The sequence below is a fragment of the Salvia splendens genome, chromosome 10 (assembly GCF_004379255.2).
Source record: "Salvia splendens isolate huo1 chromosome 10, SspV2, whole genome shotgun sequence".
Lineage (NCBI taxonomy): Eukaryota > Viridiplantae > Streptophyta > Magnoliopsida > Lamiales > Lamiaceae > Salvia > Salvia splendens.
In genome coordinates this window covers 7,508,922-7,534,569 of record NC_056041.1, presented here as the reverse complement: position 1 = coordinate 7,534,569, position 25,648 = coordinate 7,508,922, and the positions used below count along the sequence as shown (strand labels likewise).

The 25,648-nt window shown below is 37.0% G+C and overlaps 4 protein-coding genes across 8 annotated transcripts; 2 read left to right on the top strand and 2 right to left on the bottom strand.

Moving 5' to 3' along the window:
- Positions 1 to 140: 140 nt before the first annotated feature.
- Positions 141 to 8,808, bottom strand: LOC121750882 (probable lipid II flippase MurJ). 4 transcript variants are annotated; one of them, XM_042145528.1, is made up of 21 exons: positions 8,374 to 8,806; positions 8,218 to 8,279; positions 7,715 to 7,779; positions 7,552 to 7,595; positions 6,110 to 6,152; positions 5,633 to 5,693; positions 5,481 to 5,548; positions 5,247 to 5,298; positions 4,942 to 5,006; positions 4,800 to 4,866; positions 4,658 to 4,703; positions 4,518 to 4,576; positions 4,313 to 4,393; positions 4,108 to 4,219; positions 3,539 to 3,627; positions 3,362 to 3,418; positions 2,829 to 2,952; positions 1,031 to 1,149; positions 874 to 946; positions 679 to 808; positions 141 to 602 (listed from the first exon to the last, which is right to left on the bottom strand). In XM_042145528.1, the coding sequence occupies exons 1-21, from the start codon at positions 8,603 to 8,605 to the stop codon at positions 431 to 433; spliced, it is 1,821 nt and encodes a 606-aa protein (XP_042001462.1). In that variant the 5' UTR covers positions 8,606 to 8,806; the 3' UTR covers positions 141 to 430. The 4 variants fall into 4 exon arrangements, with proteins under 4 accessions (XP_042001462.1, XP_042001461.1, XP_042001463.1 ...); XM_042145527.1 differs by having other exon boundaries at positions 1,031 to 1,197; positions 8,374 to 8,804; XM_042145529.1 differs by lacking the exon at positions 3,362 to 3,418 and having other exon boundaries at positions 1,031 to 1,197.
- A 4,722-nt stretch (positions 8,809 to 13,530) lies between these two features.
- LOC121750922 (SUPPRESSOR OF GAMMA RESPONSE 1-like) lies at positions 13,531 to 16,863 on the top strand. 2 transcript variants are annotated; one of them, XM_042145585.1, is made up of 6 exons: positions 13,531 to 13,632; positions 14,378 to 14,510; positions 14,668 to 14,854; positions 15,247 to 15,749; positions 15,876 to 16,172; positions 16,260 to 16,863. In XM_042145585.1, the coding sequence occupies exons 1-6, from the start codon at positions 13,625 to 13,627 to the stop codon at positions 16,320 to 16,322; spliced, it is 1,191 nt and encodes a 396-aa protein (XP_042001519.1). In that variant the 5' UTR covers positions 13,531 to 13,624; the 3' UTR covers positions 16,323 to 16,863. The 2 variants fall into 2 exon arrangements, with proteins under 2 accessions (XP_042001519.1, XP_042001518.1); XM_042145584.1 differs by having other exon boundaries at positions 13,535 to 13,698.
- A 1,059-nt stretch (positions 16,864 to 17,922) lies between these two features.
- LOC121750916 lies at positions 17,923 to 20,402 on the bottom strand. The gene is made up of 2 exons (XM_042145579.1): positions 19,841 to 20,402; positions 17,923 to 19,369 (listed from the first exon to the last, which is right to left on the bottom strand). The coding sequence occupies exons 1-2, from the start codon at positions 19,991 to 19,993 to the stop codon at positions 18,269 to 18,271; spliced, it is 1,254 nt and encodes a 417-aa protein (XP_042001513.1). The 5' UTR covers positions 19,994 to 20,402; the 3' UTR covers positions 17,923 to 18,268.
- A 2,265-nt stretch (positions 20,403 to 22,667) lies between these two features.
- LOC121750932 (glucuronokinase 1-like) lies at positions 22,668 to 25,438 on the top strand. The gene is made up of 6 exons (XM_042145596.1): positions 22,668 to 22,959; positions 23,404 to 23,553; positions 23,992 to 24,180; positions 24,282 to 24,398; positions 24,670 to 24,830; positions 24,967 to 25,438. Exons 1-6 carry the CDS (start codon positions 22,750 to 22,752, stop codon positions 25,211 to 25,213), a joined length of 1,074 nt encoding a protein of 357 aa, XP_042001530.1. The 5' UTR covers positions 22,668 to 22,749; the 3' UTR covers positions 25,214 to 25,438.
- The last annotated feature ends 210 nt before the right edge of the window (positions 25,439 to 25,648 follow it).

Below are 25,648 nucleotides of genomic sequence, written 5' to 3'. Positions count from 1 at the left end.
TGTCCTTAGAACATTGGTAGTCTTGCTACGATAAAGATAAAAAACTGAAAAGTCACGAATCAGGCAAAGCCCCAGAGTCCTTGGCAACTATGGAGTTAAACCCTAGTGCCACCTGTGTCATCCACGCAAATCGTCACCTCTGTGCCAAATTATTGCTCAGATTTATCTTCTTTGTCCAACAAAATGTTTATACTATCTCACTTTCAAAAAAAGGTTACATTTTGATTACAGTTATTAACCAGCATTGGCTGTGTAAAGGGTGAGTTTCCAACTCCATTAATGTTTCTGCCTGCAAAGACAGAAGACATGTCCTCAAAAAGAACGCGGAGATTGAGTCCATCCTCTAACTCAATAGATACAACTTAGCACAAGCAGTAGCTCAGAGCCTCTGAGGTTATCCCATCCCAAATATGCCTGTGTCTCCTCTGAATCAGAATGACTTTGTCATTGGTGTGAGAGATTGCGGCATAATCACCATTCTATACAAATCTCGTGCCAGCTCAAATCCACACAGGTGTAGGAGTACAGCGGGAACGAAGAAGCCAATAAGTCCAAAAGCACCAGCCATCGATAGAGTGAATAGCTCCATCATCAGATTGTACCTATTGTTGCTGAAAACCGATGAGAAGCGAATATATGTCTAGAGAACAACCAATGTTCAACACTTAAGGAACAGACCTTGAAAGTAAGGTGGAAGCAACTGACACGTGCATAAGGCTGTAGGCAACAGAGGTGGTTATGTTTGATGTGATGCAGCAAATCAGTAGCAGTGTAGTAGGATAAATCATTGCAGCATAACTTGAAAGTCCTGAGACATTTGCACCACAGTCATGTGTAATTAGAGTGCCATATTAAATGAGTTGCGGGTTATACCGGAGAGCTTCCCCTTAAGGAGATGAAACAAGATTAAAACGGATAGAGCAGCTGTAAAGGATGTTGACAGTGCCTGCATAAATGCAGACTGGTAAAAACACCATTAAATTTAAACAAACCAGTTATTGTTGCTCAAAGATTAGATGAAATCCTTTACCAGTCCCTTTGCACCAAGATTGAATCTAGAAACTGAAAGCCAATCCAGAACGGCATTCAAAGCAACAGCACCTGCGCTGACTAGAAAAGGCCGCTTTCCATCTCCAAGGGCATAGAAAACTGCCACCAGCAAGTCTTTAGCGATGAATAAAGGTGTACCAAGAGAATCTGTGTTCAAATAGCTGTATCAGAAATTTCGATGGCTGAGATAAAACCTTCAGGGGAACTTTTTAATATTTGACATGAAGTGTTGCTAGTTATAAGTTGCACTGTGAAGCTTTAGTCTTTCTTGAAAAAAGCTGAATAACAAACACGGGATTATAGACCAGGATTAAACAAATAGCCATCTTTCAGACAGTCAACATTGCAGATGGAGACATGAAGAAACTCAAATTTCTCCACGTTTCCTTAAAAGGCAATCTTCATTTTAGAAGGAAAAAATAAGTTTCGTATCAAATGACAACTGCTAGAAAATCTAGGAGTAAACTAGGTCAGAAAAGTTACATTGGTAATGGCAGGAAAGCTTTTACGAATGTACAATAATGAACACAAAACATAGTAGTAGTCAACATATATATATATATATATATATATAGGGTTTTGATCTATGCAAAATTAGATTTAAATACAGAAATGCAGAACAATATCATACGTAGGGCACTTTTAGGTCATAGTTAGTTAATGTTTAGGTCATGCTAACAAAGCAGGACCTAAAATGATCTTAGCATGACATTAAACCCAAATATTATAATATAACCTAAAATTGTTTAATTATGACCTTCCGTGTTTTTGGTTAATTATTGACCATTAGATCATCTAATCCTAGGGCCAAGATTTGGACTGCATTTCTGGATTTAAATGCATTTTTATATATATATTGGTTTGTGTTAAAATGACAACACCTCTTAAAGTGACCTCATACCACCATTCCTAGCCAATCATTTGTACACGTGGACGAATAATCAACTGCCATGTGGCAATCATAAAAACGCTCAAGGACAAATTTTCTCGGGCTACAATTTCCAATACGGTAGACTGCATTTTTTGCCCGACTGCAATATCGCTAGACAGCAATCTATAGATTGCAGTGTAGCGTTCATAATATTACTGGATACGTGATGTCACAATGTCACTTTAAAAAGTGTTGTCATTTTAACGCACATGATCAAAACAAGTATCTGTTTAAATACAGAAATGCAGCCCAAATCTTGGCCCTAGAATTAAATGATCTAATGGTCAATAATTAACAAAAAAACACAGAGGGTCATTATTAATCAGTTTTAGGTCATATTATAAAATTCGGGTTTGATGTCATAATAAGATCATTTTAGGTCATTTTTTGTTAGAATGACCTAAAAATAAGTTAAGAATGACCTAAAAATGCTCTACGTATGACTTTGTTCTGCATTGCTGTATTTAAATTTAGTTTTACATAGATCAAAACCCTATATATATATATATATATATATATATATATAACCATGAGATTTGGCAATCCAATGGTCAATAATTAAACAAAAACACGGAGGGTCATTGTAAAGCAGTTTTAGGTCATATTATAAACTTTGGGTTTGAGGTCATGTTAAGATCATTTCATGTCATCCTTACTATAATGACGTAAAAATAAGCTTGCAATGACCTAAAAATGACTTTTGTATGCTTGGTTCTGCATTTTTGTATTAAGAATGGTTTTACATGGATCAAAACCCTATATATATATATATATATATATACATTGACTATGCTCAACATATAAATACTGTCATAAAGCTAAGGGAGAAGTTCATCTTGATACTCACAAGCCAGGAAGAGAGTGGATACTAGAGCACTAGCTGAAGAATCAAATGCACAACGTTCAAACAAGATATGGATGATTGGCTCAACCAAGCTACGCATAACTGAAAAAATGGGCAAGAGAAGCACCTGCACCATAGGAAGACATACATACTAATATTAAAAAATGAACCAGGACGACATTCAGTTATTGAAGAATTATGATAGAAGCAAGGATATGAAAGCTTAAATACTAAAGATACACAACTTAAATTGCATACTGAATAACAGAAACCAGTTTAACAAGCCTTTCCCAAGCAAATTGCCATTAACCATCTTCAAACATTGGCAATGCAACTCTTCAGGTCAAAGCTGCTTACATTGAATTAATGAAGTCTAAGTTCTTATAGAAGACTGTTCGTTTATATTTATTATTTTGACAGTAGAGACAACTAAAATTATTGTATACTTGGGATCATAGACTTATTGTGGTAATCAAGCCAATGTGGTAGATGTTCTATTCAATAGGGAAATGGTTGTAGAATTGACAATGGCCTACCATGCAAAGCAGCAGAGCTCTTTCTAGATCGTTTGCTAAGCTTTCCCATGATGACGTCTATCATGGAATAAACATTTACAAATATTAATAGATGAAAAAAAAAGAAGAAAAAGAGAAGGAAAGAAAAAGACAAACAGAAAATGCTGAATAATTTAGAGGAAAGCAGTTTATAACTACCTTCACTAGTTTGGAAAACTTAGGCACAAGAGGTAGTACAATGATACTTGAAAGAGCACCCAGTGGTGCTATGACCAAAAGATAGGCATCTGAAAAGCATCAACAATGTATTGTGAATATGGAAGTCAAATCCAGTGGAAAATGAACTATAGAGAACACAGTTCCAGGTGTACTAATCACATAGCTGACTCTAAATCATATTGGCTTGAGGAAAAAACTGAAAAATCATCCAAGGATACATTTTTCAGCCACTGAGACTTCTGTTAGTATAAATACAAAGAGATAATACTAAAATGAATCAGAATAGATGTGCCTGCTCAACTATATCCAACATTCACCATAGCAGGATTTCTGTTGTGTTAACTTGCTTCTTAACAACAGGATAAATTTCTCTATCATCTGCAATATTGTAGGAGGACTTTATGTGTGATACCTATATTCTTCACCGCATGATAACTGTCGAAATTTTACTTAGAATTGTGACTTCACTTGATTGTGTGTGCGCGTGTGTATACACATCAAGGTAATGAATAAAATCACACTAGAAGTTACGTGGGAGAATCACCTACATGAGAGACCGGCTGCAGCACCCGGAATAAGAGATGCGAAAAAAAGATCAGTAAATGATGCAATTTGGGCCAAGCCTGAACTTACAGTTGCTGGGAGTAACAATGAGAAGAACTGAGCCAAGGAATTTACAAGAAAGAAGAGGAGTTAGTGGCAGTGAATGTTTGAACATAAATACCCCGTGATCTAAAGTTCTTGAGCCTGAACCTGATAAACATCCACACTTTTGAAGATGGTAATTAATGCATATGGAGTAATGTCAGACCATCTTCTTCTCAGAACAATCACCTGATATAATGTTTTACATTCCACAAAATAATAGATCAAAAACAATATCACAAAAGGCTTTTCAATATGCCCCATGAACAAGCTTCGGGAAGGGGAGGGGAAGCACTAATAAAATAAGGTAAACCTGGATGATCCACTGGAGAAATAATCCAATGGAAACTGCATATGAAAGAAGGCTTGCACCTAAAGAGAGAAACAGGAACCATAAAGGAAGGTATACATGGAGCTTGTAAGCAAGGTTTGAGAAGCATAAAAGAAACTTACCAGCAGAATAGCCATTCAATCTGCTGGTAAGAGCACAAACAAGACACTGCAAGTGTTTGTTAGTATTACTAGATCCTGTATAGAAATAATTTGGATAGCATGCCTAGGTAAGAAAGAGAAATAGTTCAATGTCATCACTTACACTAGCAATCACGAGTGAGCTGGACAAAGCGGGGCTAATGCAAGGGAGAACATCATTTCCTTGTGCACTGAGTGGGTTGAAGAGTGGGACATTAGATGTTAGATAATACAAGCTATGAAAAACCACTAAGAAACATGCATACCTCATGTATCCAAAGCCAAGTCCAACAGGACCTGCAAGGACTATGCATGGCGTCATCATTTTAAGCTGAAAATGGAACATAACAAGAGAAGAACAATTAAGAAGAACAATTAATAGAAACTGCATTTTCAACTGTGAGTAGGTGGTATGATTGCTAGAGAGCATCAACATTTTCTACAGCAAGGGGTGACAAGGAAGGAATAGAAAGATTGATTTAATTTGCATGTTTACATGTGGAAATGGGAAGGTATGGCTTAATTTGCATAAGATGACATATTTCAATATATGAAGTAATATATTCCTTACCTGCTTGATAGCTATCTCCCTTATGATTTGGCCTTCAGCCAATACCCACAAACTGTAAAGTGACACCATGCAACAAAAGTCAGCAAAGTAGCACACGAAGACCCTTGTCCATATTGCAACAAAAGTCAGCAAAGTAGCACACGAAGACCCTTGTCCATATATGAAGTAGTGAGAATTAACTAAACTATAAATACTTCTAGCCTGCTTACTGTATGGAGTATTATTTTATCTTACCCTGGTGCATAAATTTGAACTACGAAATCTGGGAAGATATAAACAAAAGCACCCACAGCACCTCCTACCTGCACGTAACTACTGGCCATTATGAACAAGTAATGAGTTTATTAGACGCAGAAAGGAACTTGCGATTATGTGAACTAGCTAACCAGAAACATAATGGTGGTCAGATGCTGAAATAGCTTCTTTCCTCGCTCCTCTGGCAGTTTACTGATCAAAGTTCAATTTGAAAAATGCCAAAATAGTAACCACATATTAAGCATCTTCAAACAGACAAGACCAATATTTAGTCTATTGCTTTGGGAACAATAATTAGTCTATTGCTTTTGGGAACAATAATTGAAGTAAGAGATTGAGAGTATTACTCTTTAAGGCATATAGATTCATAATATAAAAACTGATATTCCCTATCAAATTCTTTTGCATTACAAGTTTATATCTATTAATCAAGAGAATGATCACACATCCCATAGAGACATGAATGGTGGTGCTTCACTAAAACTCAAAAAGTATTAGGCTTGGTAAATTCCATGATTGCAATATGGCAAGACAAGTAAGCATCACAAATGTAACAAAGCTTTTTAAACATATCAGATGGAAATAAGAAGTTTAGGGAGAATATATACCTTAAAGTAGTAGACATGATAATATGTATAGGGCCATTTACACCTGCACAGGAAAAAAGGTCAGTCAGAAATAGTTGGTGGTATTGCATATCTGCAGGGACGGAACCAGAACTTGAAATGAGCCGGTGCTGAAATTTAACGATGAGTACGGTAGGACGCGCGATGCTTCTAGAATCTTCGGTAGTGGCCTTTTCTAGTGGCATGCCTTTTCTAATGACCCGTAGTGCTGTATCTAGAATTTTCGATTTGCGAATTTTTAGAAAATATTAGTATACACAAGTATACTAATCTCTTCATATATTATAGTGTATCTTGATATCCTATGAGTTCACAAATTAAGTTGTTAAAATATTAATTTGACCTAAATATGGTACTCCAACCATCCGCGATTACTTGTCCTACTTTGACTCATTTCAAATATTAAAAATGTAAATTTAAAATGATAGAAAAAAGTTAGTAGATAGTTAATCGTTTTATATGGATCATTAATATTATAATTAAATATGAGTGGATATAGATTTATTAGTAAATCAATACTTATTGGCATAAAGACCGAAAATAAATTTGAGAAGATTAATTACTTTCATTAGTAGTAATTGATTCTTAAAACAATTTTAGAGATAGAAAAATTAATAATATATTCTTAAACTAATAATCACACTAGATAAGAAATCAAATTATCTAAATGCTCCTAATCACATAAATCAAAAAGGGATATAAACGGTTCCCTATGTAGAGTAATTATAAGTCCTTTTCTATTCCTCTCTCCTCTATCCTTCCCCCTTCCCTCTCTCTCCTCTGCATCTTCTTCGTCTCCTCTCTCCTCTATCCTTCCCCCTTCTCTCTCCTCTGCATCTTCTTCCTCGCAGCTGGTCTCTGTGAAAAAACCCAAATACAGTATAGGCGAATCTGGGAGGACAGCGACAGCCAAGCCCCCGCTGGAGCGGTGGCTTGGCCTAAGCTGTCTCCGTCCCTGCATATCTGTATGGAGAATAGAAATCTACCAGGCATTATAGTTGAATTTTCCTAGATCCCCTAAGACTTCCCCGTACACATTTATTAGCATGAATATATGAAACTACATTAGAGTTTCCACCACATCATACATCCCCATCACATAGGAAGAATAGCATAATAATCCATTTATATATAATGACCCAAAGATAGATTTAAATCTAATCAATAATCATTTCAAATTCAGCCCTTGCCACTCTCATGCACTAAGGTCACAAAGACATGCGTTTCACAAATAGCACACTGCACTTACGTGCACTTCACATCCACTCTATATTCAAACAAGAGATTTCCATTCATTTGAAATTCCCATCCATACACAATTCAATGATATTTGATTCAAATAAATAGCAATTCAAAAGAGGCAATAAGACCAATAAATTTCGCATGATCATTTAAGACAGAACAACTTTGAAACAACAACTAACCACCGAGAAGCGATGATGAGAAACCAGGCAAAACCCAGGCATACCTGAAATATCATCATCAAAGTTCAAAGCAAAGAAAGTTCTTTCCACGCAACATTAACAAAATCCTCAACTGAAACATATTGAGAAAACAGACTCGGATTTAACAAAAGTAGTACAATACTTGAAAGCAGTGGCGACAGGGCCAACACCAAAAACTGAAGCCATTATGACCTCTCTAAGCAATCCCTGCATTGATACACACAAATAAGTTACAAGTATGCAGACGCAAAAGGTAGAAAGAAGTTGCATTCCCCAAAACACCGAAGAGCTCATTTGAGTTCATTTAGTAAATCCCATAAACATAAATAATTGATCTTAGGAAGCTTGCGATACTCCACTTCTTAGCTCATATGAAAGTTAAGTGATGTACATGTGAGGTACCTCTAATTCAAAGCTACTACTAATGTTTACCGATTACCATTTCTTTCACTTTGACTAGCACTAGTATATTAGTAGTTGTCTAGTTAAGATTTTGCTATAAGAAAATGATTGGTATTATGAAAATTTAAAGATATATCTACAAAATTTGTTTAGGCTCGTGAAATTAATTTCGAGCTTGAGTCGATATAAATGAATAAAAACTTAGCCAAATTACATGTCGGCTAGTCTAGCCGTGGAAATTACCAAAATCTTGCTCACAAGAGTAGCCACGCCAACCAGCGTAGCAGCACTGACTGATTTATCACCTATACATTAATCGCCAATTTAATTAATACTACAAAACACGAGATATAAACAGCAATTGAAGATAATAAACTTGGGATTCCCCAATGCGCGAACCTGGTGGTACTACGACTTGAGCGTGCGAGAAATCATCCTTGTGCGGCGAAGAACTAAACGACTTCTCCGCGCGAAATGCGATTTGAATTCTTCTGAATCGGTGAGGAGATGCTTCCGCCCGCGAGAACCGCAGTGACGGCCGGCCAATCGGCGAGGGCGAGGGCGAGGGCGGACTCTGGAGCGGAGAATCGGTGGGAAAACTAAGACCGAATGCAATTCGCGCTTTGATCATTTCTGCTGAAAAAAACGATTTGATTTTTGGTTGCGCAGTTGAAATTGAGTGAGTTTCAATGCGCGAGAATGGCGGCGTGTTTTATACTGGTTGGCGCCAAAATGCGCAGAGACAAAATGAATTAACCGAGGCTGCCGGCGCTGATATTGGCAGCTGTAGACCGAGCCGGTTCGCTTGTTCATACGTTAAACTGGTTAAACGGTTTAAATGTTAATTTGATGATGTGTAATAAGAGGAAATTCAGAAGATACCGTGTTTTTAAATTAGAAGAAATTAAAGAGTTTGTGTCTTTTATGTACAAATAATTGTTATAGTACTATTGTATACTAAAATTTCAAATTTTGCATAATTATGAAATTTTATGTTCCGTATGTTATTTTTCACTTACTTTCAATTTGGTTCAAAATATCATAAATTTTATGTTCCGTATGTTATTTTTCAACCTAACCTATGTAAGATATTTTAGATAAAAACTTATTCTATATGAATACCCATAAAATATTTATGATATATATTAAACTACTCTTTAAGTTTCTAGCAAATAAGATAAAAGTCACATTGATATAGTTGTTTAAGGGAAGATAAAAAAAACTTCATACATTAGTCGGATATAGTGATTGACTTACTATATAAAATAACACATGAAATGTAAATTTTGTTGTATTCTATACCAATTTTATGTTTGGGGAAATATATAATTATATCAAAGTTTGTGGTTTTAAGTATTTGCCATACTATTTCACTATGTAGATGATAATACGATGTCACATATAATCCGCGTTAGCTTTAATATGAATGAAATTGTCTATCACAGAAAAATTTAAAAAATATATGAAATTTATATTTGTTTTTTTTAAAGTTAAACTAATATAACTACCATATTTACCTTTTTTCATGAAAAATCCTTCTCCAAGGGGAGAGGTTTTTGAAAAGGTATTATGCATTTTCTCATTTTGAAAAGGTATATTTACCTCCCCATCAATGGAGAGGTAAAATCTTGTAACTATCATATTTGTTTTCTTTTCATGAAAAATCCTTATCCAAGGGGAAAAATATTTGAGAAAGTATTACACTTTATGTTTTTAATGCATTTTGTACTATTATTTTATTTTTAAAAAATAATTTACCTTTTTATATATCTTTTTCCTTTGGAATGTGTTATTTTTTAAAAGGTATATTTTACTTTTAAAAAGGTAAATACATAATATAATTTTTCTATATACCTTCTTCCCTTGGAGATGCACTTGAAAATTCATTTACTTACAAACGAATAACCTCTAATAAGTATTGGCAAATATTTGGGAATAATTGACTACGAATTTATTCCATAGGGAGTAATAATTAAAGAGCATAGTATGCCAGCAATAAATCCATGAAAGAATGTCCACTGAATTACCCAATCTTTATTCAGCAACTACATGCAATTCTCCATACAAATGCACACTACTAAAAGTATCCGCTATGGATTGCCGCGGCTATAGCCGCGGTTGGGGGCGGAAGGTGGTTGGTGTCCGCCCCGCACACCGAAATGGAGGCGGTAGGCGGCGAACGGGCTTCAGCCGATTCCGGGGCAGACGCGGCGATAGGCGCGGCGCCTATAGTGGCGGCACTGTCCGCCGCGCCGGTTGACGATTTTCAATTTTTTTTTTCATTTTAATTCACCTATAAATACACTCCACTCCATTCATTATTTTCACATCATTCCAACTCGACATCACTAAAAATTTCTCTCACTACAATTTGTGGTCGGAAATGAACAATTTGTGGAGAGACAGCTGGAATACTCTGATTCAACAGGTGCAACACCAGCCGCCCAGGAGGATGCGGCCCGTTTGGCGGAGGAGGCGGAGGATGCGAAGGATGCGATCCCTCGTGCCATTACTCATCGGCGGACAATCCCACGAGACCACATCGGTGCGCACCAGCGTCTAATGGATGATTACTTTGTGGATAACCCCCGTTATCCACCCGAGATATTCCGCCGGAGATTCAGGATGTCGCAACGGTTGTTCAACTATATAGCGACGAATTTGGCGGAGCGTTACCGGTGCTTCACCCTCCGGCGTGATGCGGCTGGCCGGATCGGACTGTCTACGCAACAGAAGTGCACCGCTGCAATCCGACGGCTTGCCTACGCCGGACCAGCGGACATGTTAGGTGAATACCTACAGATGGGTGAGACGGCTGGCCTCACGGTGCTTAGGCAGTTCTGTAAGGGGATCCGGGAAATTTTCGGTGGGGAGTTTCTACCGAAGCCCACCCCGGATGAGTGTCAGCGCTAGGCATGCACAAACCGACCCGGCCCGGCGGTTAACCGCCGGTTCATGAACCGGAACCGGGCTCGGAACCGGCGGGTTGAACCGGCAGAAGGGTTGAAGGGTCGGAAGGGCCGGTTCAGGTTCGACAATATATTGAACCTGAACCGGCGGTTCGGCGGTTCGAACCGCCGGTTCAAAGGGTTAAATAGTGTTTCGTAGGTTAGGGGTTCGTAGGGTTCGCGTAGGGGTTTAGTATAGCCTTTGGAACCGGCGGTTCGCGGGGTAAACCGTCGGTTTGAGGGGTAAACCGCCGGTTCGGGAGCCGGTTTCTGACGGTTCCGGCAACTTTTCAGAGGCTAGGCCGTAGGGTCAGTGTGTAGGCCTGCAAAACCGGTCAGAAACCGGCGGTTTTCTGACGGAAACCGTGGACAACCTGCCGGTTTAGGGTTGAACCGCCATATGTTTTTGTATATGCAAAAACAATTACATAATTGTATTTGTATATACTCTAGTCGATGAAGTATATTTCTCTATACGGCTAAATGAGGGAAACTTTTGACAATTCTACTATATATGTTGATTGTTAGACGAAACTCAACATTTAAAGTTGAATTGCTAAAGGTGTCCTTAATTTAGTTTTTTTTTTTTTTAAATTAACTTCATATATTTATATCATATATATGAAGGAGGAAATTACAAATCAACTCCTATAACAAGGAGAAAAGACAAATTACGCCACCCAGGGTTCGAACTCGAGACCTCCAGGATGGACGCGGTATCCAGCACCCTTTACCGCTAGTTATGTAGAAAGATCTTCTTCGCCGGTTAAGAGTATATATATAATACACTTATACGTTTAAGAACTTCAACATCGTTTCTTGTCATTTGTAATTAGTTCTTCACTAGTAGTCTCATTTGTATTTAAATTTTGTTTAAGACTTCAAGACCGCCATATGTTTTCAATTTGTAATTGTTGTAACTTGTAACGTGTAATTTGTAAACATGCAATTTCAATAAAATTGCAACTTTATCCGTATTTTTTTCAATTTTATTTACTCACATTTCATACAAAAAACAAACTTGAAAAGTGTAATGTAAGTTGATTAAAATTGAAAAGTTGAAAAATGCAAAAAAAAAAAAAAATCGTCGAACCGTCGAACCGGCCCGGAACCGGCGGTTCAAGCCGAAAACCGGCGGTTTTGAACCGCCCCGTAACCCGCCAGTTTTTTGAACCGGAACCGCCGGGAGCTAGGCGGGCCGGTTCAGGTTCATACATTCCCCGACCCTTGAACCGCCGGTTCATGACCCTGAACCGGCGGTTTTCGACCCTTGTGCATGCCTAGTCAGCGCCTACTGGATATGCACGGGTTCCCAGGAATGTTAGGAAGCATCGATTGCATGCATTGGGAGTGGAGGAACTGCCCCGTGGCATGGAAAGGCCAGTTCACAACTGGATTCAAAAGCAAACATCCAACGATGATTCTGGAAGCCGTTGCGGACTACAGTCTGCGGATCTGGCATGCGTATTTCGGTGTGGTAGGTTCGAACAACGACATCAATGTTCTTCAGTCGTCGCCGCTCTTCAACGAGGAGTGCCGGGGGAGGGTCCAGAAATCAGCTTCGTAGCCAACGACACGCAGTACAGTAGGGGCTACTATTTGGCAGATGAGATATATCCGCGGTGGCCCGTATTCGTGAAGACTGTCCGCCAACCGGTTGGACCGAAAAAACAATATTTTGCGCGCAAAGAAGAGAGTGCTAAGAAGGATGTTGAGCGGGCTTTTGGTGTCCTCCAATCGCGGTGGGCTATTATACGGTGTCCGACACGAGTTTGGCACGAAGATGATGTCGCAAATATTATGTTAGCATGTATCATATTGCATAATATGATAATAGAAAATGAAGGATTTGCGGCAGAGCGATGGGCGCCGGAAGAGGGCGCAAGTACAAGTCACGGTGTTGCCTCTGCGCCGATCCAGATGGGCGTACCACGGAGCAATGAATATTTGATCTAACGCTTCGCTGATATGCGCATGACCACATCACATAACACACTCCAAGCCGATTTGATTGAAGAAGAGTGGGCACGTAGGAGAGGTGGTGGCGCAGTGTAAACATCTTAGTGATTTGTACTAGATTAAATTTAGTGTGTAATTTTAATTTTAAATTTAATTTAGTGTGTAAATTTAATTATAATTTTAATTTTAATTCTTATAGTCGTCTTCTTCTAATTACATATAGCCCGATAAATTTATTCATAATTACTTGAAACATAATAAAATGAAAATTGTTTATAAAATTTAAGGGCTATTGGAGGTGTCCACTATAGTGTCGGAAACAAAATTTTGGGGCTATGGACAACAAAACTGAGACTATAGACAAAAAATGAGACGAGGCTATTGGGGGTGTCCGCCTTATAGTGTACACTCTTATTACTTAGTCAATAGTAAAAATCAAATAAAAGGGTAAAATAGACATTAAATTTCATTACTAGCTTGGACAGCAAGTCTGTTTCAGTAGCCCCAGGCTCGGAGTTAGGTTCAGTCAACCAGGGTCCCATCCGGGCCTAGACTCCTTTTCAAATATCAGGCGCGGAAAATCCGAGCCTATTGATATGGGTTTTCCCGCTCATTGCACACTCGCTTACTTAACCGTGTGTAGAAAAGGGGAAAGCATCGGTCGTCCAACAGTCCCTTCGAAACTTCAAATGAGAATGTATTTTGTCATCTGATTACATATTATCCCGGTTTCTTCCTTATCCATGGCTAGGTATTACGGGATGCCAATTTTGATTTAATATCTGACCATTTATGCTCTAAATTCTTGAATGGATAGGTAAAAATTCAATCTTGGAACCAACAGAATGTTCATCTAACTCTATACTTTTCTGGGCTTGGTTCAGATTGCATGATGGGGGCCAAAAATACTACTACTATGTATATACATTTTGTGTGTGTATGTAAGGAAGAGGGTATTTTTGGTTTGAAATTGCTCGTTTCCAGTTTTAAGGTTTTGAGCTCAGTGAGCTTATATGGAGTTCACGGATTATTATTTGAGGAAGAAGGAGAAACTTTATGTGGGCTCGAGTTTTTTCCCCTGATTTTTTTTATCTGTTTCAGTGGATGAGGGGCTTGATTTCCGATGACGTTTTTCTTGCGCTGTTGCTTGTTTGGGCAACAAAATGGTTTACACTCAAGTGAAAGTAACATTTAGTTCGGATAAAGGCGTTTTGTAGTATAAGATTAAAATCAGGGCCGACTTCTTTAATTCGAGATCAATATATGGAATCAACAGTAATGTGGTGTTTTTTGATCTTCAGAATAGGGAAATGAATATTGACAGATTCTTTCGTTAAATGCTTGCGAGTTTTTTTACTCACATTCTTCCTTATCAGAAAAGACACAAAGGGTTGATTTATTTTTTATTGTCGGTCTGTAATTTCTAGGTGGTTTTGTAGTGCAGTGTTATGACTCACATTTGTATGTGCTGCTGTTAACAATGCTGAGTGATGCAGGTCGTGGCTTATTGATAGTCGGGGGCTTGCGAAGAAGGTGATCAATGCTGGTCTTCCTGCTGCTTGTCAGATCAAAGATTGTGGGGCGAATACCCGATGCCCCAGCTGCGACCATCTACTGGACAACAGTGATGTAAGAAGCTTCATTTTTCCCATTCATCAATTAGTTTGTGCAGTGTTTATATTCCAATCCTGTTTGGAGCATGCTTTGGAATAAACTATGGAGTTTACATTGCTTCCTGGTGGCTTTATACTAATTATAGATTGAGTTTCATGACTTGTTCTTGTAGATTTCATATGAATGGCCTGGCCTTCCTGCTGGTGTAAAATTTGATCCATCCGATGTGGAGCTGTTAGATCATTTGGCTGCAAAACGAGGTGTGGGGAAATCGGAGCCCCACTTATTCATTGATGAATTCATCCCAACTTTGGATGATAAAGGGGGGATATGTTGTACTCATCCAGAAAATCTTCCTGGTTAGTTAGGCACCTAATATTTCATTTGACAATTTGGTGACATTTGTATATCCTCTTTAGATTATCTATCATCATTGACATGTGATGAATTCAAGTCCCAAATTTTAATTGATTAGGTTAAGAGTGTTATGCATTATCCTCATTTATATAACGCAGGCAGCTACGAGGAAACAGTTTTTGTATGCATCTTAATATATGGAAAACCATTAAAAGCTCTTCTTGAGCACAATCTTTAAGATCAGCCAAAGATTCAGATGGTTTTTATGGCTTTAGATTCGCGCACATCCATTTTCGTTAGCATGATTGAAGCGAAAAGGGTGTGTTATAGTATGAGTCACAGATTTGATGGTGTAGATTCGATTCTAAGAATTGCTGATCCCTGATGTTTTCAGGAGCCAAAAGAGATGGAAGCAGTGTCCATTTCTTCTATAAAATAACCAATGCTTATGCTAGTGGTAGAAGGAAGCGCCGTAGAGTTGGGGATCAAGAAAGGACAATAAACTCATGCGTGCGTTGGCACAAGACTGGAAAAACCAAAGCAGTGATGCAGAATGGAATACAGAGAGGTTTTAAGAAAATCATGGTTCTTTATGAGACGTCAAAGAGGGGATGCAAGCCCGAGAAATGCAATTGGGTTATGCATCAGTACCATCTTGGGAGTGATGAAGACGAGAAAGAGGGAGAGTATGTGGTCTCAAAAATCTTTCATCAGCCAGAGAAGGAGACTGACAAGAATGACAATCCTACTTTGCTGAAGGAAGAAGCTAATATGAATGCTGTTCCCGTAATCCCAATGACTCCTAAGACAACTACCCCTGACCCTCCTCGTCTGGACCAAACTCCCTACTCTGGTTGCCTCTCAAATGATTATTTCCTTCAGTCACTACTCCTTCAGGTTGGCATCTTTATATTTTGTGACTTTGTTTATTTTCATTGAATTTGTAGAGATGTTATTATTTGATTGTATCTTCTCACATTTTCTTGTTTCTTTCTCATGGGCGTTAATTTTTTTGTTGACCAGGAAACGGAGCATCTCAAGGAACCATATCCTGCTTCTTATGGTTCTCGGTTGGAAGATGTTGAGTTCAGCACTTGCTTGGATGGAAACACTGAAGCTGTTGATGTAACTCGTCTGGAGCCCTTATTCTGCAACGAAATAATAGAATCCTATGATGAATTTGGTGAATTGAAACCAGAAAACCCTTGCTCAACCCAAGTAAATTGTGACATAAACGCTGTGCACGACAGAGATGCCAATGGTTGCAGTGGAATTGGTGAGCTTGACAACATAGAGCTTGATACTCCACCAGATTTCAATGTAAGCCCATCTGTGCTCCTATAAATCTTTTACATCATGCATTTATCTCACAATTCGTAGACTAAAAATGTCCTTTTTATTCCTCAGTCACAGGAGCTAGAGTTTCCCTCACAAGACAGCGTATTCGATATGCTGGACCTACTGTATTAGGACGCGAACCGTCCCATTTTTGACGACTACAGACCTCTTGTGATTCCCTCATAAGAGCAGGAAAATTTCAACTAATTAATAAAAAAATAGCAAAAACAGAAGACAAACTTGAGCCTGATGAGACCTAGCTTCGAGGCTTGTTACCATCAATTGCATTGAGTTTTACCAGAGTTGATTGCTGGAGGTTCACAACATAGTAAAATATTGGTTATTAAACTATGTGTGGATCCACTTTCGTTTTGTCGAGTTTGTTGAACTTCCATAGCTATCTTAGTTATCAAACTATGTATGTAATCATTGTTTGTTTGCACTCCCTCTGTAAGATTGATGCATTATATGTGTTAAACTTTTTTCTCTGCATTTGTAATATCATTGACATTGTTTTTGTACTATTTGTTGGTTTGTTATGGTTGGCTATGATCTTGTCTATTCATGCCGGCTTCACTGCAAAAGTTGCGCGATTAGCAACCGACCAAGAGGGGTTCAGCAAAGTTTGTTTTCGAAGAGCTTATATTATGGAATGTCTCGAGAGTTGTAATAACAAATGTTTGAATAGTTGAGTTTTCAAGCTCATGAGATAAACAACGTTTTTGTGCAAGAAGACACAAACAGATAATAGAAAATTAGTTTAAAGAACATACTCCCTATTTCTCGTTTATACTTTATATACATCTGAAAAGGTTTTGTGCATGAAGATTAAAGAATGCAGTTTTTATGACTATGGATGAAAGAGACTCAATTTGTAGGAATTTGAGACATTATAAATTATAAGGTGAAAAGTTGCTTTCAAACATTATTCACAGTTTGCAGTTAACAAACCTAAAGTAGAATCTATGTGGTTTGCCTGAAAGATATCCAACACCAGAATAATTAATTACAAACATAGTGGGGATGCCCCTAATTTCCACATGTCCAAGTCTCAATGGAAGAATACTCAATAGCCACAAAGAATTAAGTGACGAATAGTATCTCGTATGCAAGCAATCAACGACAAAATAAATAAATAAAAAAAATTCTTTTAAGAACACAAGACAAATTTAAGTATTCTTTAAAAATAAAATAAAATAAAATAAAATAAAATAAAAGGTCACAAACCATGGAAATTTAATATCGTCCACTTGGCACATGTTTAATTTGGAATTGTAAGCAAATTGGAAAATGAGACAACAATATTATTGGGATATTCTAATATTCGTTCCTGTCCAAATGTGCTCTGCGCTTTCCCAAATCCCAACCCCCACCACCACAAGCCAATACTTTGTTTTAAATACACATATTATCAGTATCAACGTCAACATTAACACCAATACGAATAATTCCTACTACGAGTCAATAACAGTTGAGGCCAACACCAGATAATGATAAAAGCATTGACCAAATCAAATTTTGAAAAATAAATACTCTGGATAGGTGTGAATTTTTAAGATATTGTTTGATTTTATAAAGGATTTGGAAAATGGATACAAAAAGTTAGTGGAATGTTATTGCTACTTATATTACTATTAGGTTTCTTAATACTCCAATAAACTTTTATCAACTGGAACTTTTGAAATCCACATCCTCCATTACAGCATTTGAACAAAAAAAAAAAAACAGAGAGTAAAACATCAGTGTTAAAATTCCATTAGTCCTAATATGATGAAGAAAGTAGAATCTATAAGAATACACAAATAAATAGCCTTGTATAGAAGTGTAAATATTTCACCAAAAGAAGGGAAGCGAAATCAAAATAAGAAAAACTCAGAATTATAGAGAAGCCTTCCTATACAGCACTAATGGTAAGGCAGGGAACACAACACTAGCTGGTCAGGTCACTACTCATATCCTCACCATTGAAGCTCTCTTCACATCAAAATGGAATAAGCTTCTTCTCAAGTTGAAATGGATGCATCTTGTTTACAGTATCCTCGCTCGTCCCTATGTGCCTCGTCTAACATCTGCTGGGATCATCTGCGCTCTCGTAAGCAGTGTCCCGGCAGAAGGTACTTGTACTTGTCCGCGTTTTCCAACAGATAGGACGGGAGATTGACGGCCGACAGAGAATGAGGTATCGGTCCCATTGTCCCGATTATGTCCCTAAAAGTGTACTCTTCGGGCAGCATGTCGTACAGATCGCCCCCCTGGCAGATTACCTCCTGAATCCTTTTGGGGTTCAAGAATCGGGAGAACCTCACTCGATCGCTGTGGCTGTAGGCTTTCATCTTGAAGATGAAATCGCTCAAGTGGCGGAAGCAGAAGCTACAATGCCAGCCCGAGTCAGAGAATAGGTAGTCAGTTTGTCGATAATGAGCGTATTTAGTCCTCCCGTTCTGGTATCTATGGATAGAAGCTCTCCAGCTGACCTGATGCTGCTGAAACTCGAACGAGTACAAATAGTTCCGGAGCTGAAGGTGGAGAATCGGAGGAATATCGTCACACCACCTGAGGAGATCAATAGTGTGCCCGCTAGGAATCTCATCGACATCAGACATTATCAGCAAGTCATCGTCCTCTATCCCCGCAACCTTCAGAAGCTGGTCGAGGGCAAGCCTCTGATACGCCTCCTCAACAAACGGATTCTCACCTCTCTGGAACCTTCCACCGATCTCACCATAAGTCAACCTAGGCTCAATGAACTTGAACAGTTCCCGATGAATGGCAAAGTTGTGAGGCTTTGGTAAGCCGGTGAAGGTCGAATTAGACTCAAGCAGCACGTACTGAGTGATGTAAGGATATAGCTCCTTCCATCGGATGGTAAGCATGTCAATCTCGTTGCTGAACAGGACTGCATCATACACACGCCTAGGGAACTCGCGGATGCCCCAACCGTGGAGCTTGCAGAGAGTCTCCATCGACACATTCTGATTGTAATAGTGAGTTAGAGGGATGAAGGGCTTCGGAGGCGACTCCCATAGGGGGCGGAGGAAGTAGGTCAGTTTCTGGCCGTGGCAATATATGGTGAAGACAGCTGCCGGGGCAATGAGGAGGAAGAAGAAAACTACTCGGAAATCTATGCCGTGGAGGAAGCAACGGAGCCTAGACATGGTTACAGATGATGGAGAAGCTTGCTGCATATAAAAACAAGTTACGCATAAGATCAATTCAATCCCAATATCAGATACTAGCGTCGTTCATCACTAACAACACCTAATTTTACTAATTTGGGGGATTTTTTTAGGGTTATGAATCACAAAAATGTTCATGATGGCATACAATATAGAGCCAAAAAACACACACAAAATACATACATGCATTTGTAAATACATACATAAACACCAATCACAATAGAGGATTTTTCTGGAATAAACTAAATACGAAACTCATAGAAAGAAAAATCCCCAAAAGCGCAATGCAAAAACCTAGGCTACAGATGATTCTCCGCGAGATACGCCAAAATTCGCAGACAAACTCACAAAAAAATCAATAAATTAAGCTATCAATTCAAATTCGAAAATAACATTTTTTAAATTTCAGCTTTTTGTATCGTTGAAGAGAGAAAGTTATGGCGCAAAAGGGGAATTAGGAATTGAAGAGCATACCTCATCACAGTCATCTTCCCATATTTCGTCACTTTTTTTGGAAGTATAATAACCACCAGAAATCATCTGGGCGCAAGCTTTCTCCCTCTCAATGTTCATACAGATTTCCTTTCTTTCTCTAGTCCCTTTTCCTCTCCGTGAGGAATTACACATCAAATGAAAATCGAGATCACATAAGAGTGAAAAACACACGAATTTGAGGAAATTGAGACGAAGTCTTTTTTTCTTAAAAACACCCCATTTTCGTAGACGAAAAAAGGGCTGGTTTTAAAATTCTCCCAAGATTCAAATTTGTGTATTTTTTTGGGAGCCGTCAAAATATTGAATAACAACAACTGCTCGCCTTCTTCTTCTCCTCCTCCTCTTTCTCTCACAGGAAGGTTGATGCAGTTTTTTCAGAGAGGGAAAGGGAGAGGGGAAAACAAATATGCAGAGGAAAATCTTTGGAATTCCTATGTTCACTCAAAAATAGGAATTATCCATGATTGATTATCTATAATTATTCTACTATATTAGTACTCCTAGTAGTTATTACAGAATACAGATAGGATGATTTAGAAAGTTGGAAGGAAATTTATGAGGATGAGCGCATCGTACGTTGTTCTAACAATTTTACTATTTTGTCCTGAACAACAACATCAATTCATCATCTTCTCCGTTGTTCCGAGAAATCAATTTTTGATTTATTTCAGCAAAGTTTTACTATAGTTATTTTTGAAAATTTTAAAAAAAAGAAGAAAAAAACTAAATGCATTAGGTGGTGATTAAATCAGTTTATAAGAGAATTGAAAAATGATTACACTATATATTAGTAATTTTGAATGCATGAGCACAAAAGTGATAAAAGATCAAGTGCATTAAAGATAATTAAAATGCTTACAAGGAAACCGAAAAAAAAATAAAAAATTAAATACATTACCAGAAAATTATAAAATAGTACTATTTTATAAGAGAAAATTTATTACTCCCCCCGTTCCATAGTAGTAGAGGCATTTCATTTCGGCACGAATATTAAGAAAAATGTGTGTAATGTATTAAATAAAAAGATATTAAAAGTATGAGAGAGGAAAAAATAGAGAGAATAAAGTAAGAGATAGGTAAAAAGGGAAATGACTCCACTACTATAAAACGTACCAAAATGACAAAATGACTCTATTAATATGGAATATAGGAAGTATATAAAATTTATAAATGCACTAATATAAAAGTTAAAATATTAAATGCACTGTGAGAGAATTAAAATATTTTACAAAAGAATAAAAAAATGATAACAAATAAAATAAATGCATGCATTAGAAGTTCTGAATGCATTAAAAACAGAAAAAGATTAAAAAAATGTCAAATGCATTAAAGAGAAGTGAAATGCTTTACAAAAGAATAGACGAAAAGATTATTAAAAAAACTATTAACAAAACTAGTAACTACACTAGAACAAAATAAGAAAAAAGCTTTAGAGTCTTGAAGGCATTGAAAACAAAAGATTTTAAAAAAAAGTCAAAATGCATTAAAAAAATATTAAAATGTTTTACAAAAGCAATGAACATAAGAATAAAAAAACTAAACACACAAGTACAAAGTAAAAAAAGATTTGCTTTACAATAGAATATTAAGTGCACTAGAATATTGAATTGAAATACAATGCAGTCATAAAAGAATGGTTTCTATTAGGAATCTGACATGTTTGTCATTATTCAGTATTTCAGAGTATCTTATTCAAAATTAAAATTAAAATTAAAATTGTATCAACAACAAGATTGAATGGGCCAATAGCTTTTTGTGCACACATGAATGACCCAATTATTTTTATATGGCCCAATTCATAGAAGTTAACAGCAGCCTTGCCAATAATGAATATTGAATGTGCAATTATCCACTATGACCTCAAAGAAGTTCTCAAATGGATGATCAACTTTAGTAAGAATCGTCAAATGTAAAATACTACAATACAATAAGAATGAAGTATTTGGTTTGAGAAATTTAAACATCCATAAACACGAGTAGAATATGCATGAATACATAAATTAAATAGACGTGAGAAGAAGAAATAAATACTCTAATAAAATTCGAACCCAAACTTAATTGTTCATCTTTTATTCATACACTTTATGCATATATATTTATATATGCCTGCATATTTCAAATTTCTCAAGTTAAATCCAATATTTACATAATCTCACACCTTACAGAACAGAGTAAATTTTAACTTTGGTTAATGAAAAAGGGATTTTCACCTTAGAGTAATATTTAACCTAAAATAGCTAAAGAGAAAGAAGGTCTACATAAAAATGAAATCTTATTAATTGTAAAAACTATTTCTACTTATATAAAAAAATTTACGAGTACTAAATATAACTTGATTTTGTTTCTATATAAATGTATAAATTTCAAATCAACTAAAATATAGTTAAAATTTCATTTGTTTTTGAAAATAGCTCAAAATAAAATAAGTATTGAATTAATTCAAAAAATACAATTCAAATTCTAAGTGATATAATGGTTAAACAATTTATATAGCTATAAAGTAAATTAAATTTATGTTGTCATAATTGAAAACCAAATATTCTTACGATTTTCAATTAAAAATAATTAAAGAATAAAATCAATGCTATCCATAGCTTAAGTTCAGAAGCAAAACAAGAATAAATGCCATATTTATTTTTCAGATACTTATAATAATAATAATACTTAATATAATATTCAAATTCAAAAAATCTATCAATCATGTTTTTAGGAAGTAAAGTCGAAGTTAACTCCATCTAATATTTTAATTATTGACCGTTCTCAATAAAAGAAATGGATAAATCAAATGCTAGCCAACAAAGAGTCAAAACCACTCAACTGCGTGAAACTCCAGCACACGTATAAATAGCAATAGGACGATTGAGTTCGAAATTTGAAGGCTTACAAAAATGGCGACCGATAAAGATGCGGTAATCGAGCACAGAGCGTATGCTAGGGTGGGTTTGTTGGGCAATCCGAGCGACGTCTACTACGGGCGCACCATATCATTCACCCTCGCCAACTTCTGGGCTTCCGTCAAACTCCAGCCTTCCGATCATTTGATGATCCTTCCTCACCCCGCCCATGATCTAGTTCAATTCGACTCTCTCCCTCACTTGGTTCTTCTCTATCCTTTCATTTTTCATCTTCTGCCTTTCATCTGGAAACGTGTGTGTTTGAATTATCTTTGGGTGTTGGGGCTTCTTCATATTGTGCCAAATTTGTTCAATTTTGTTTTAATCTCGATGATAATTTAAGTTAAACTTAAAATTTAGCTGGATGTAAATGACATTTAGATCTGGAGTGATATTTTATTTTATTTTAGGATGCTTTTGCTGTAGTGGATCTGAGTCCTTGATCGAAAATTGGATAAGTTGGGCTAGATTCTAATCTAATTATTTTAGCTACAGTTAAGATCTTGAAACGATGCTTTTGATGCAATGCAGTAACTTTCCTTGTGTAATTGTGTGGACGGATGATGGTTTCATTGAACTTTGTTAGAAAGGGGGATGATTTTAGAGGGCTGCTGCAGAATTAGGCTAATGAGTGTTCTGTTTGTGTAGGTTAATCGGCTTTGTACCGATGGTTACTATGGAGGAGTACGTCTGCTGATGGCGATCTGTAAAATCTTTCACAATTATTGCAAGGAAAACAACATTATTTTACATGAGGGGAATTTTAAGTTGTCTTATGATACCAACATACCTCGCCAGGTATTGCCTGTGATCTTCCACGTTCACAACGGTCCAGTTTCTCTAGAACCGTATAATGTGATTTGGACGTCTTGATTTATGGTCCGTCATGCTTTTATGTCATTTATAGAAATGAGAGCACGTTATGGATAAGTAAAGTCCTCTACATTCTCCATGATGTTATATTCTTGCTTTCCATGGCGCGATATGAGCAGAATATTGATCTTTTGCGTATTCCCTGCTAACCTAGAAATGACATAAAATAGTATTTTCACTTTGATATCTCGTTTTTGGCTTAGGAAATTCAGTAAGCAGTATGTTGTAGGATTCAGGATATCATGCGATCTTGTAACATAACTGTATATTTTCCTATACAAGTAGTATTACATTTAGGGCCATTGTATGTTATTTTCGATACACATGTGCTCAGCGAATTTTTGTTGTTTTGAATTGTATCAGACTGGGCTATCTGGTTCTAGTGCTATTGTATGTGCAGCTCTTAGCTGCCTACTTGACTTCTACCAAGTCAGGCATCTGATAAAAGTGGAAGTCCGGCCAAACCTTATTCTTAACGCAGAGAAAGAACTTGGTATAGTTGCTGGACTTCAGGATCGGGTAGCCCAGGTCTATGGAGGACTCATCTACATGGTATGCATGTCTACTGATGTTTCTCTATTATCCTCAGAGTGAAATTGTCTTATCCACCCCTTAATGAATTTCCTTTTCAATCTTTGTTTCTGGGGGATTAGGATTTTGACAAGAAACTCATGGACAATTTGGGACATGGAAACTATACGCCCATGGATCTGAATCTTTTACCACCTCTCTACCTCATCTATGCAGAGAACCCAAGCGATTCTGGGAAGGTAATAATCTTGTCATAGGATGCCACTCTATTCTTCCTTTCTCATTCAAAATAGTAAAAACTCAGGAGCAAGTTTTCCGATTAAAGGTCTCATCTGCTGTTGAAAAGAATGGCTAGTAGTATCCTCTAAATTTGACTCAGTTTGTTGAATACATCTAATCAATTACTTATATGTCCGGTGATTTATCAGTGTTTGTGTGTGGCATTTGGGTCGTATGTAGAATTTTTCAATCGTATATGATGATGAAACGCATATGATTATCATACAACAGGTTCACAGCACAGTCAGACAAAGGTGGTTAAATGGTGATGAGTTCATCATCTCATCGATGAAGAAGGTTGCAGATATTGCATTAGAAGGAAGGACGGCATTGATTGAAAAGGACCATGCTAAATTTGCAACCCTCATGAACCGTAACTTTGATTTGCGAAGGTAAGCCGCCTAAATGAAAGCTTCACCTCTTAATGATCTTTATACAGAAGTCTTATGCATGCACACACTTGCACACATCCATGCTAGCATGTGGGATTTGGGAAATAGTGCTAATTCACGTTGGTGTTGTGCTCAGAGAAATGTTTGGCGACGAAGCTCTTGGGGCTATGAACATAGAGATGGTTGAAATCGCAAGGCGAGTAGGGGCTACATCAAAGTTTACGGGAAGTGGAGGTGCTGTCGTTGTGTTTTGCCCTGAAGGTTCTTCACAAGCAAGCCTTTTGGAGGATGAATGCAAGAAAATTGGTTTTGCCTTCCAACCACTTCAAATTAAGCCATCTATGCTAACTCAAGAAGATCTTAAAACTATGTCATCGAAATGAATTACTCATGTACCTATCTTCCCTTTGCTTTTTTGTCTATACTTCTTTGGTATGTCTGGTTTTGTCTGGTTTCCACTTCGTATAGATGAGATAATCGTGCCAAGATATGGCTGAGGTTTTATGCAATCTTGTTAAGACTACCAAGTTTTTCAACTGTATTCTTCACCACAATAAGTTTTTTTATCTGCCGTTTATTATATAGTACAAATCACAATCCTTTTATTACGTATACACTTGACAATTTACAGTTGTGGAAGAATTAGATCTAACAGTGAAACATATCACTATCAATGAAACATATCTTATTATGATGTACTTGAGTTGAATACATCGAAAATTCTTGAAGAATTGACATTGTTTTTGGCTAAAAAATGAAATGTGAATGCGTGCACCTCACAAATTTACAACTTATTCCAAGAAAAATGAGAATGGGAT

Bases quoted from the DNA above. Each gene is read 5' to 3' on its own strand.
- LOC121750882 (XM_042145527.1), bottom strand. From the start codon at position 8,605: ATGATCAAAGCGCGAATTGCATTCGGTCTTAGTTTTCCCACCGATTCT. The intron at 1,198-2,828 runs GTGAGTATCAAG...ATTTGAACACAG, and splicing joins ATCCACTCTCTTCCTGGCTT to ATTCTCTTGGTACACCTTTA. The intron at 603-678 runs GTCTGTTCCTTA...CAGCAACAATAG, and splicing joins GCTTCCACCTTACTTTCAAG to GTACAATCTGATGATGGAGC.
- LOC121750922 (XM_042145585.1), top strand. The intron at 14,855-15,246 runs GTTAGTTAGGCA...TGATGTTTTCAG, and splicing joins TCATCCAGAAAATCTTCCTG to GAGCCAAAAGAGATGGAAGC. The intron at 15,750-15,875 runs GTTGGCATCTTT...TTTGTTGACCAG, and splicing joins TTCAGTCACTACTCCTTCAG to GAAACGGAGCATCTCAAGGA.
- LOC121750916 (XM_042145579.1), bottom strand. From the start codon at position 19,993: ATGTGTAATTCCTCACGGAGAGGAAAAGGGACTAGAGAAAGAAAGGAA. The intron at 19,370-19,840 runs GTATGCTCTTCA...TTTTATATGCAG, and splicing joins GGGAAGATGACTGTGATGAG to CAAGCTTCTCCATCATCTGT.
- LOC121750932 (XM_042145596.1), top strand. From the start codon at position 22,750: ATGGCGACCGATAAAGATGCGGTAATCGAGCACAGAGCGTATGCTAGG. The intron at 23,554-23,991 runs GTATTGCCTGTG...GAATTGTATCAG, and splicing joins ATACCAACATACCTCGCCAG to ACTGGGCTATCTGGTTCTAG. The intron at 24,399-24,669 runs GTAATAATCTTG...ATCATACAACAG, and splicing joins ACCCAAGCGATTCTGGGAAG to GTTCACAGCACAGTCAGACA.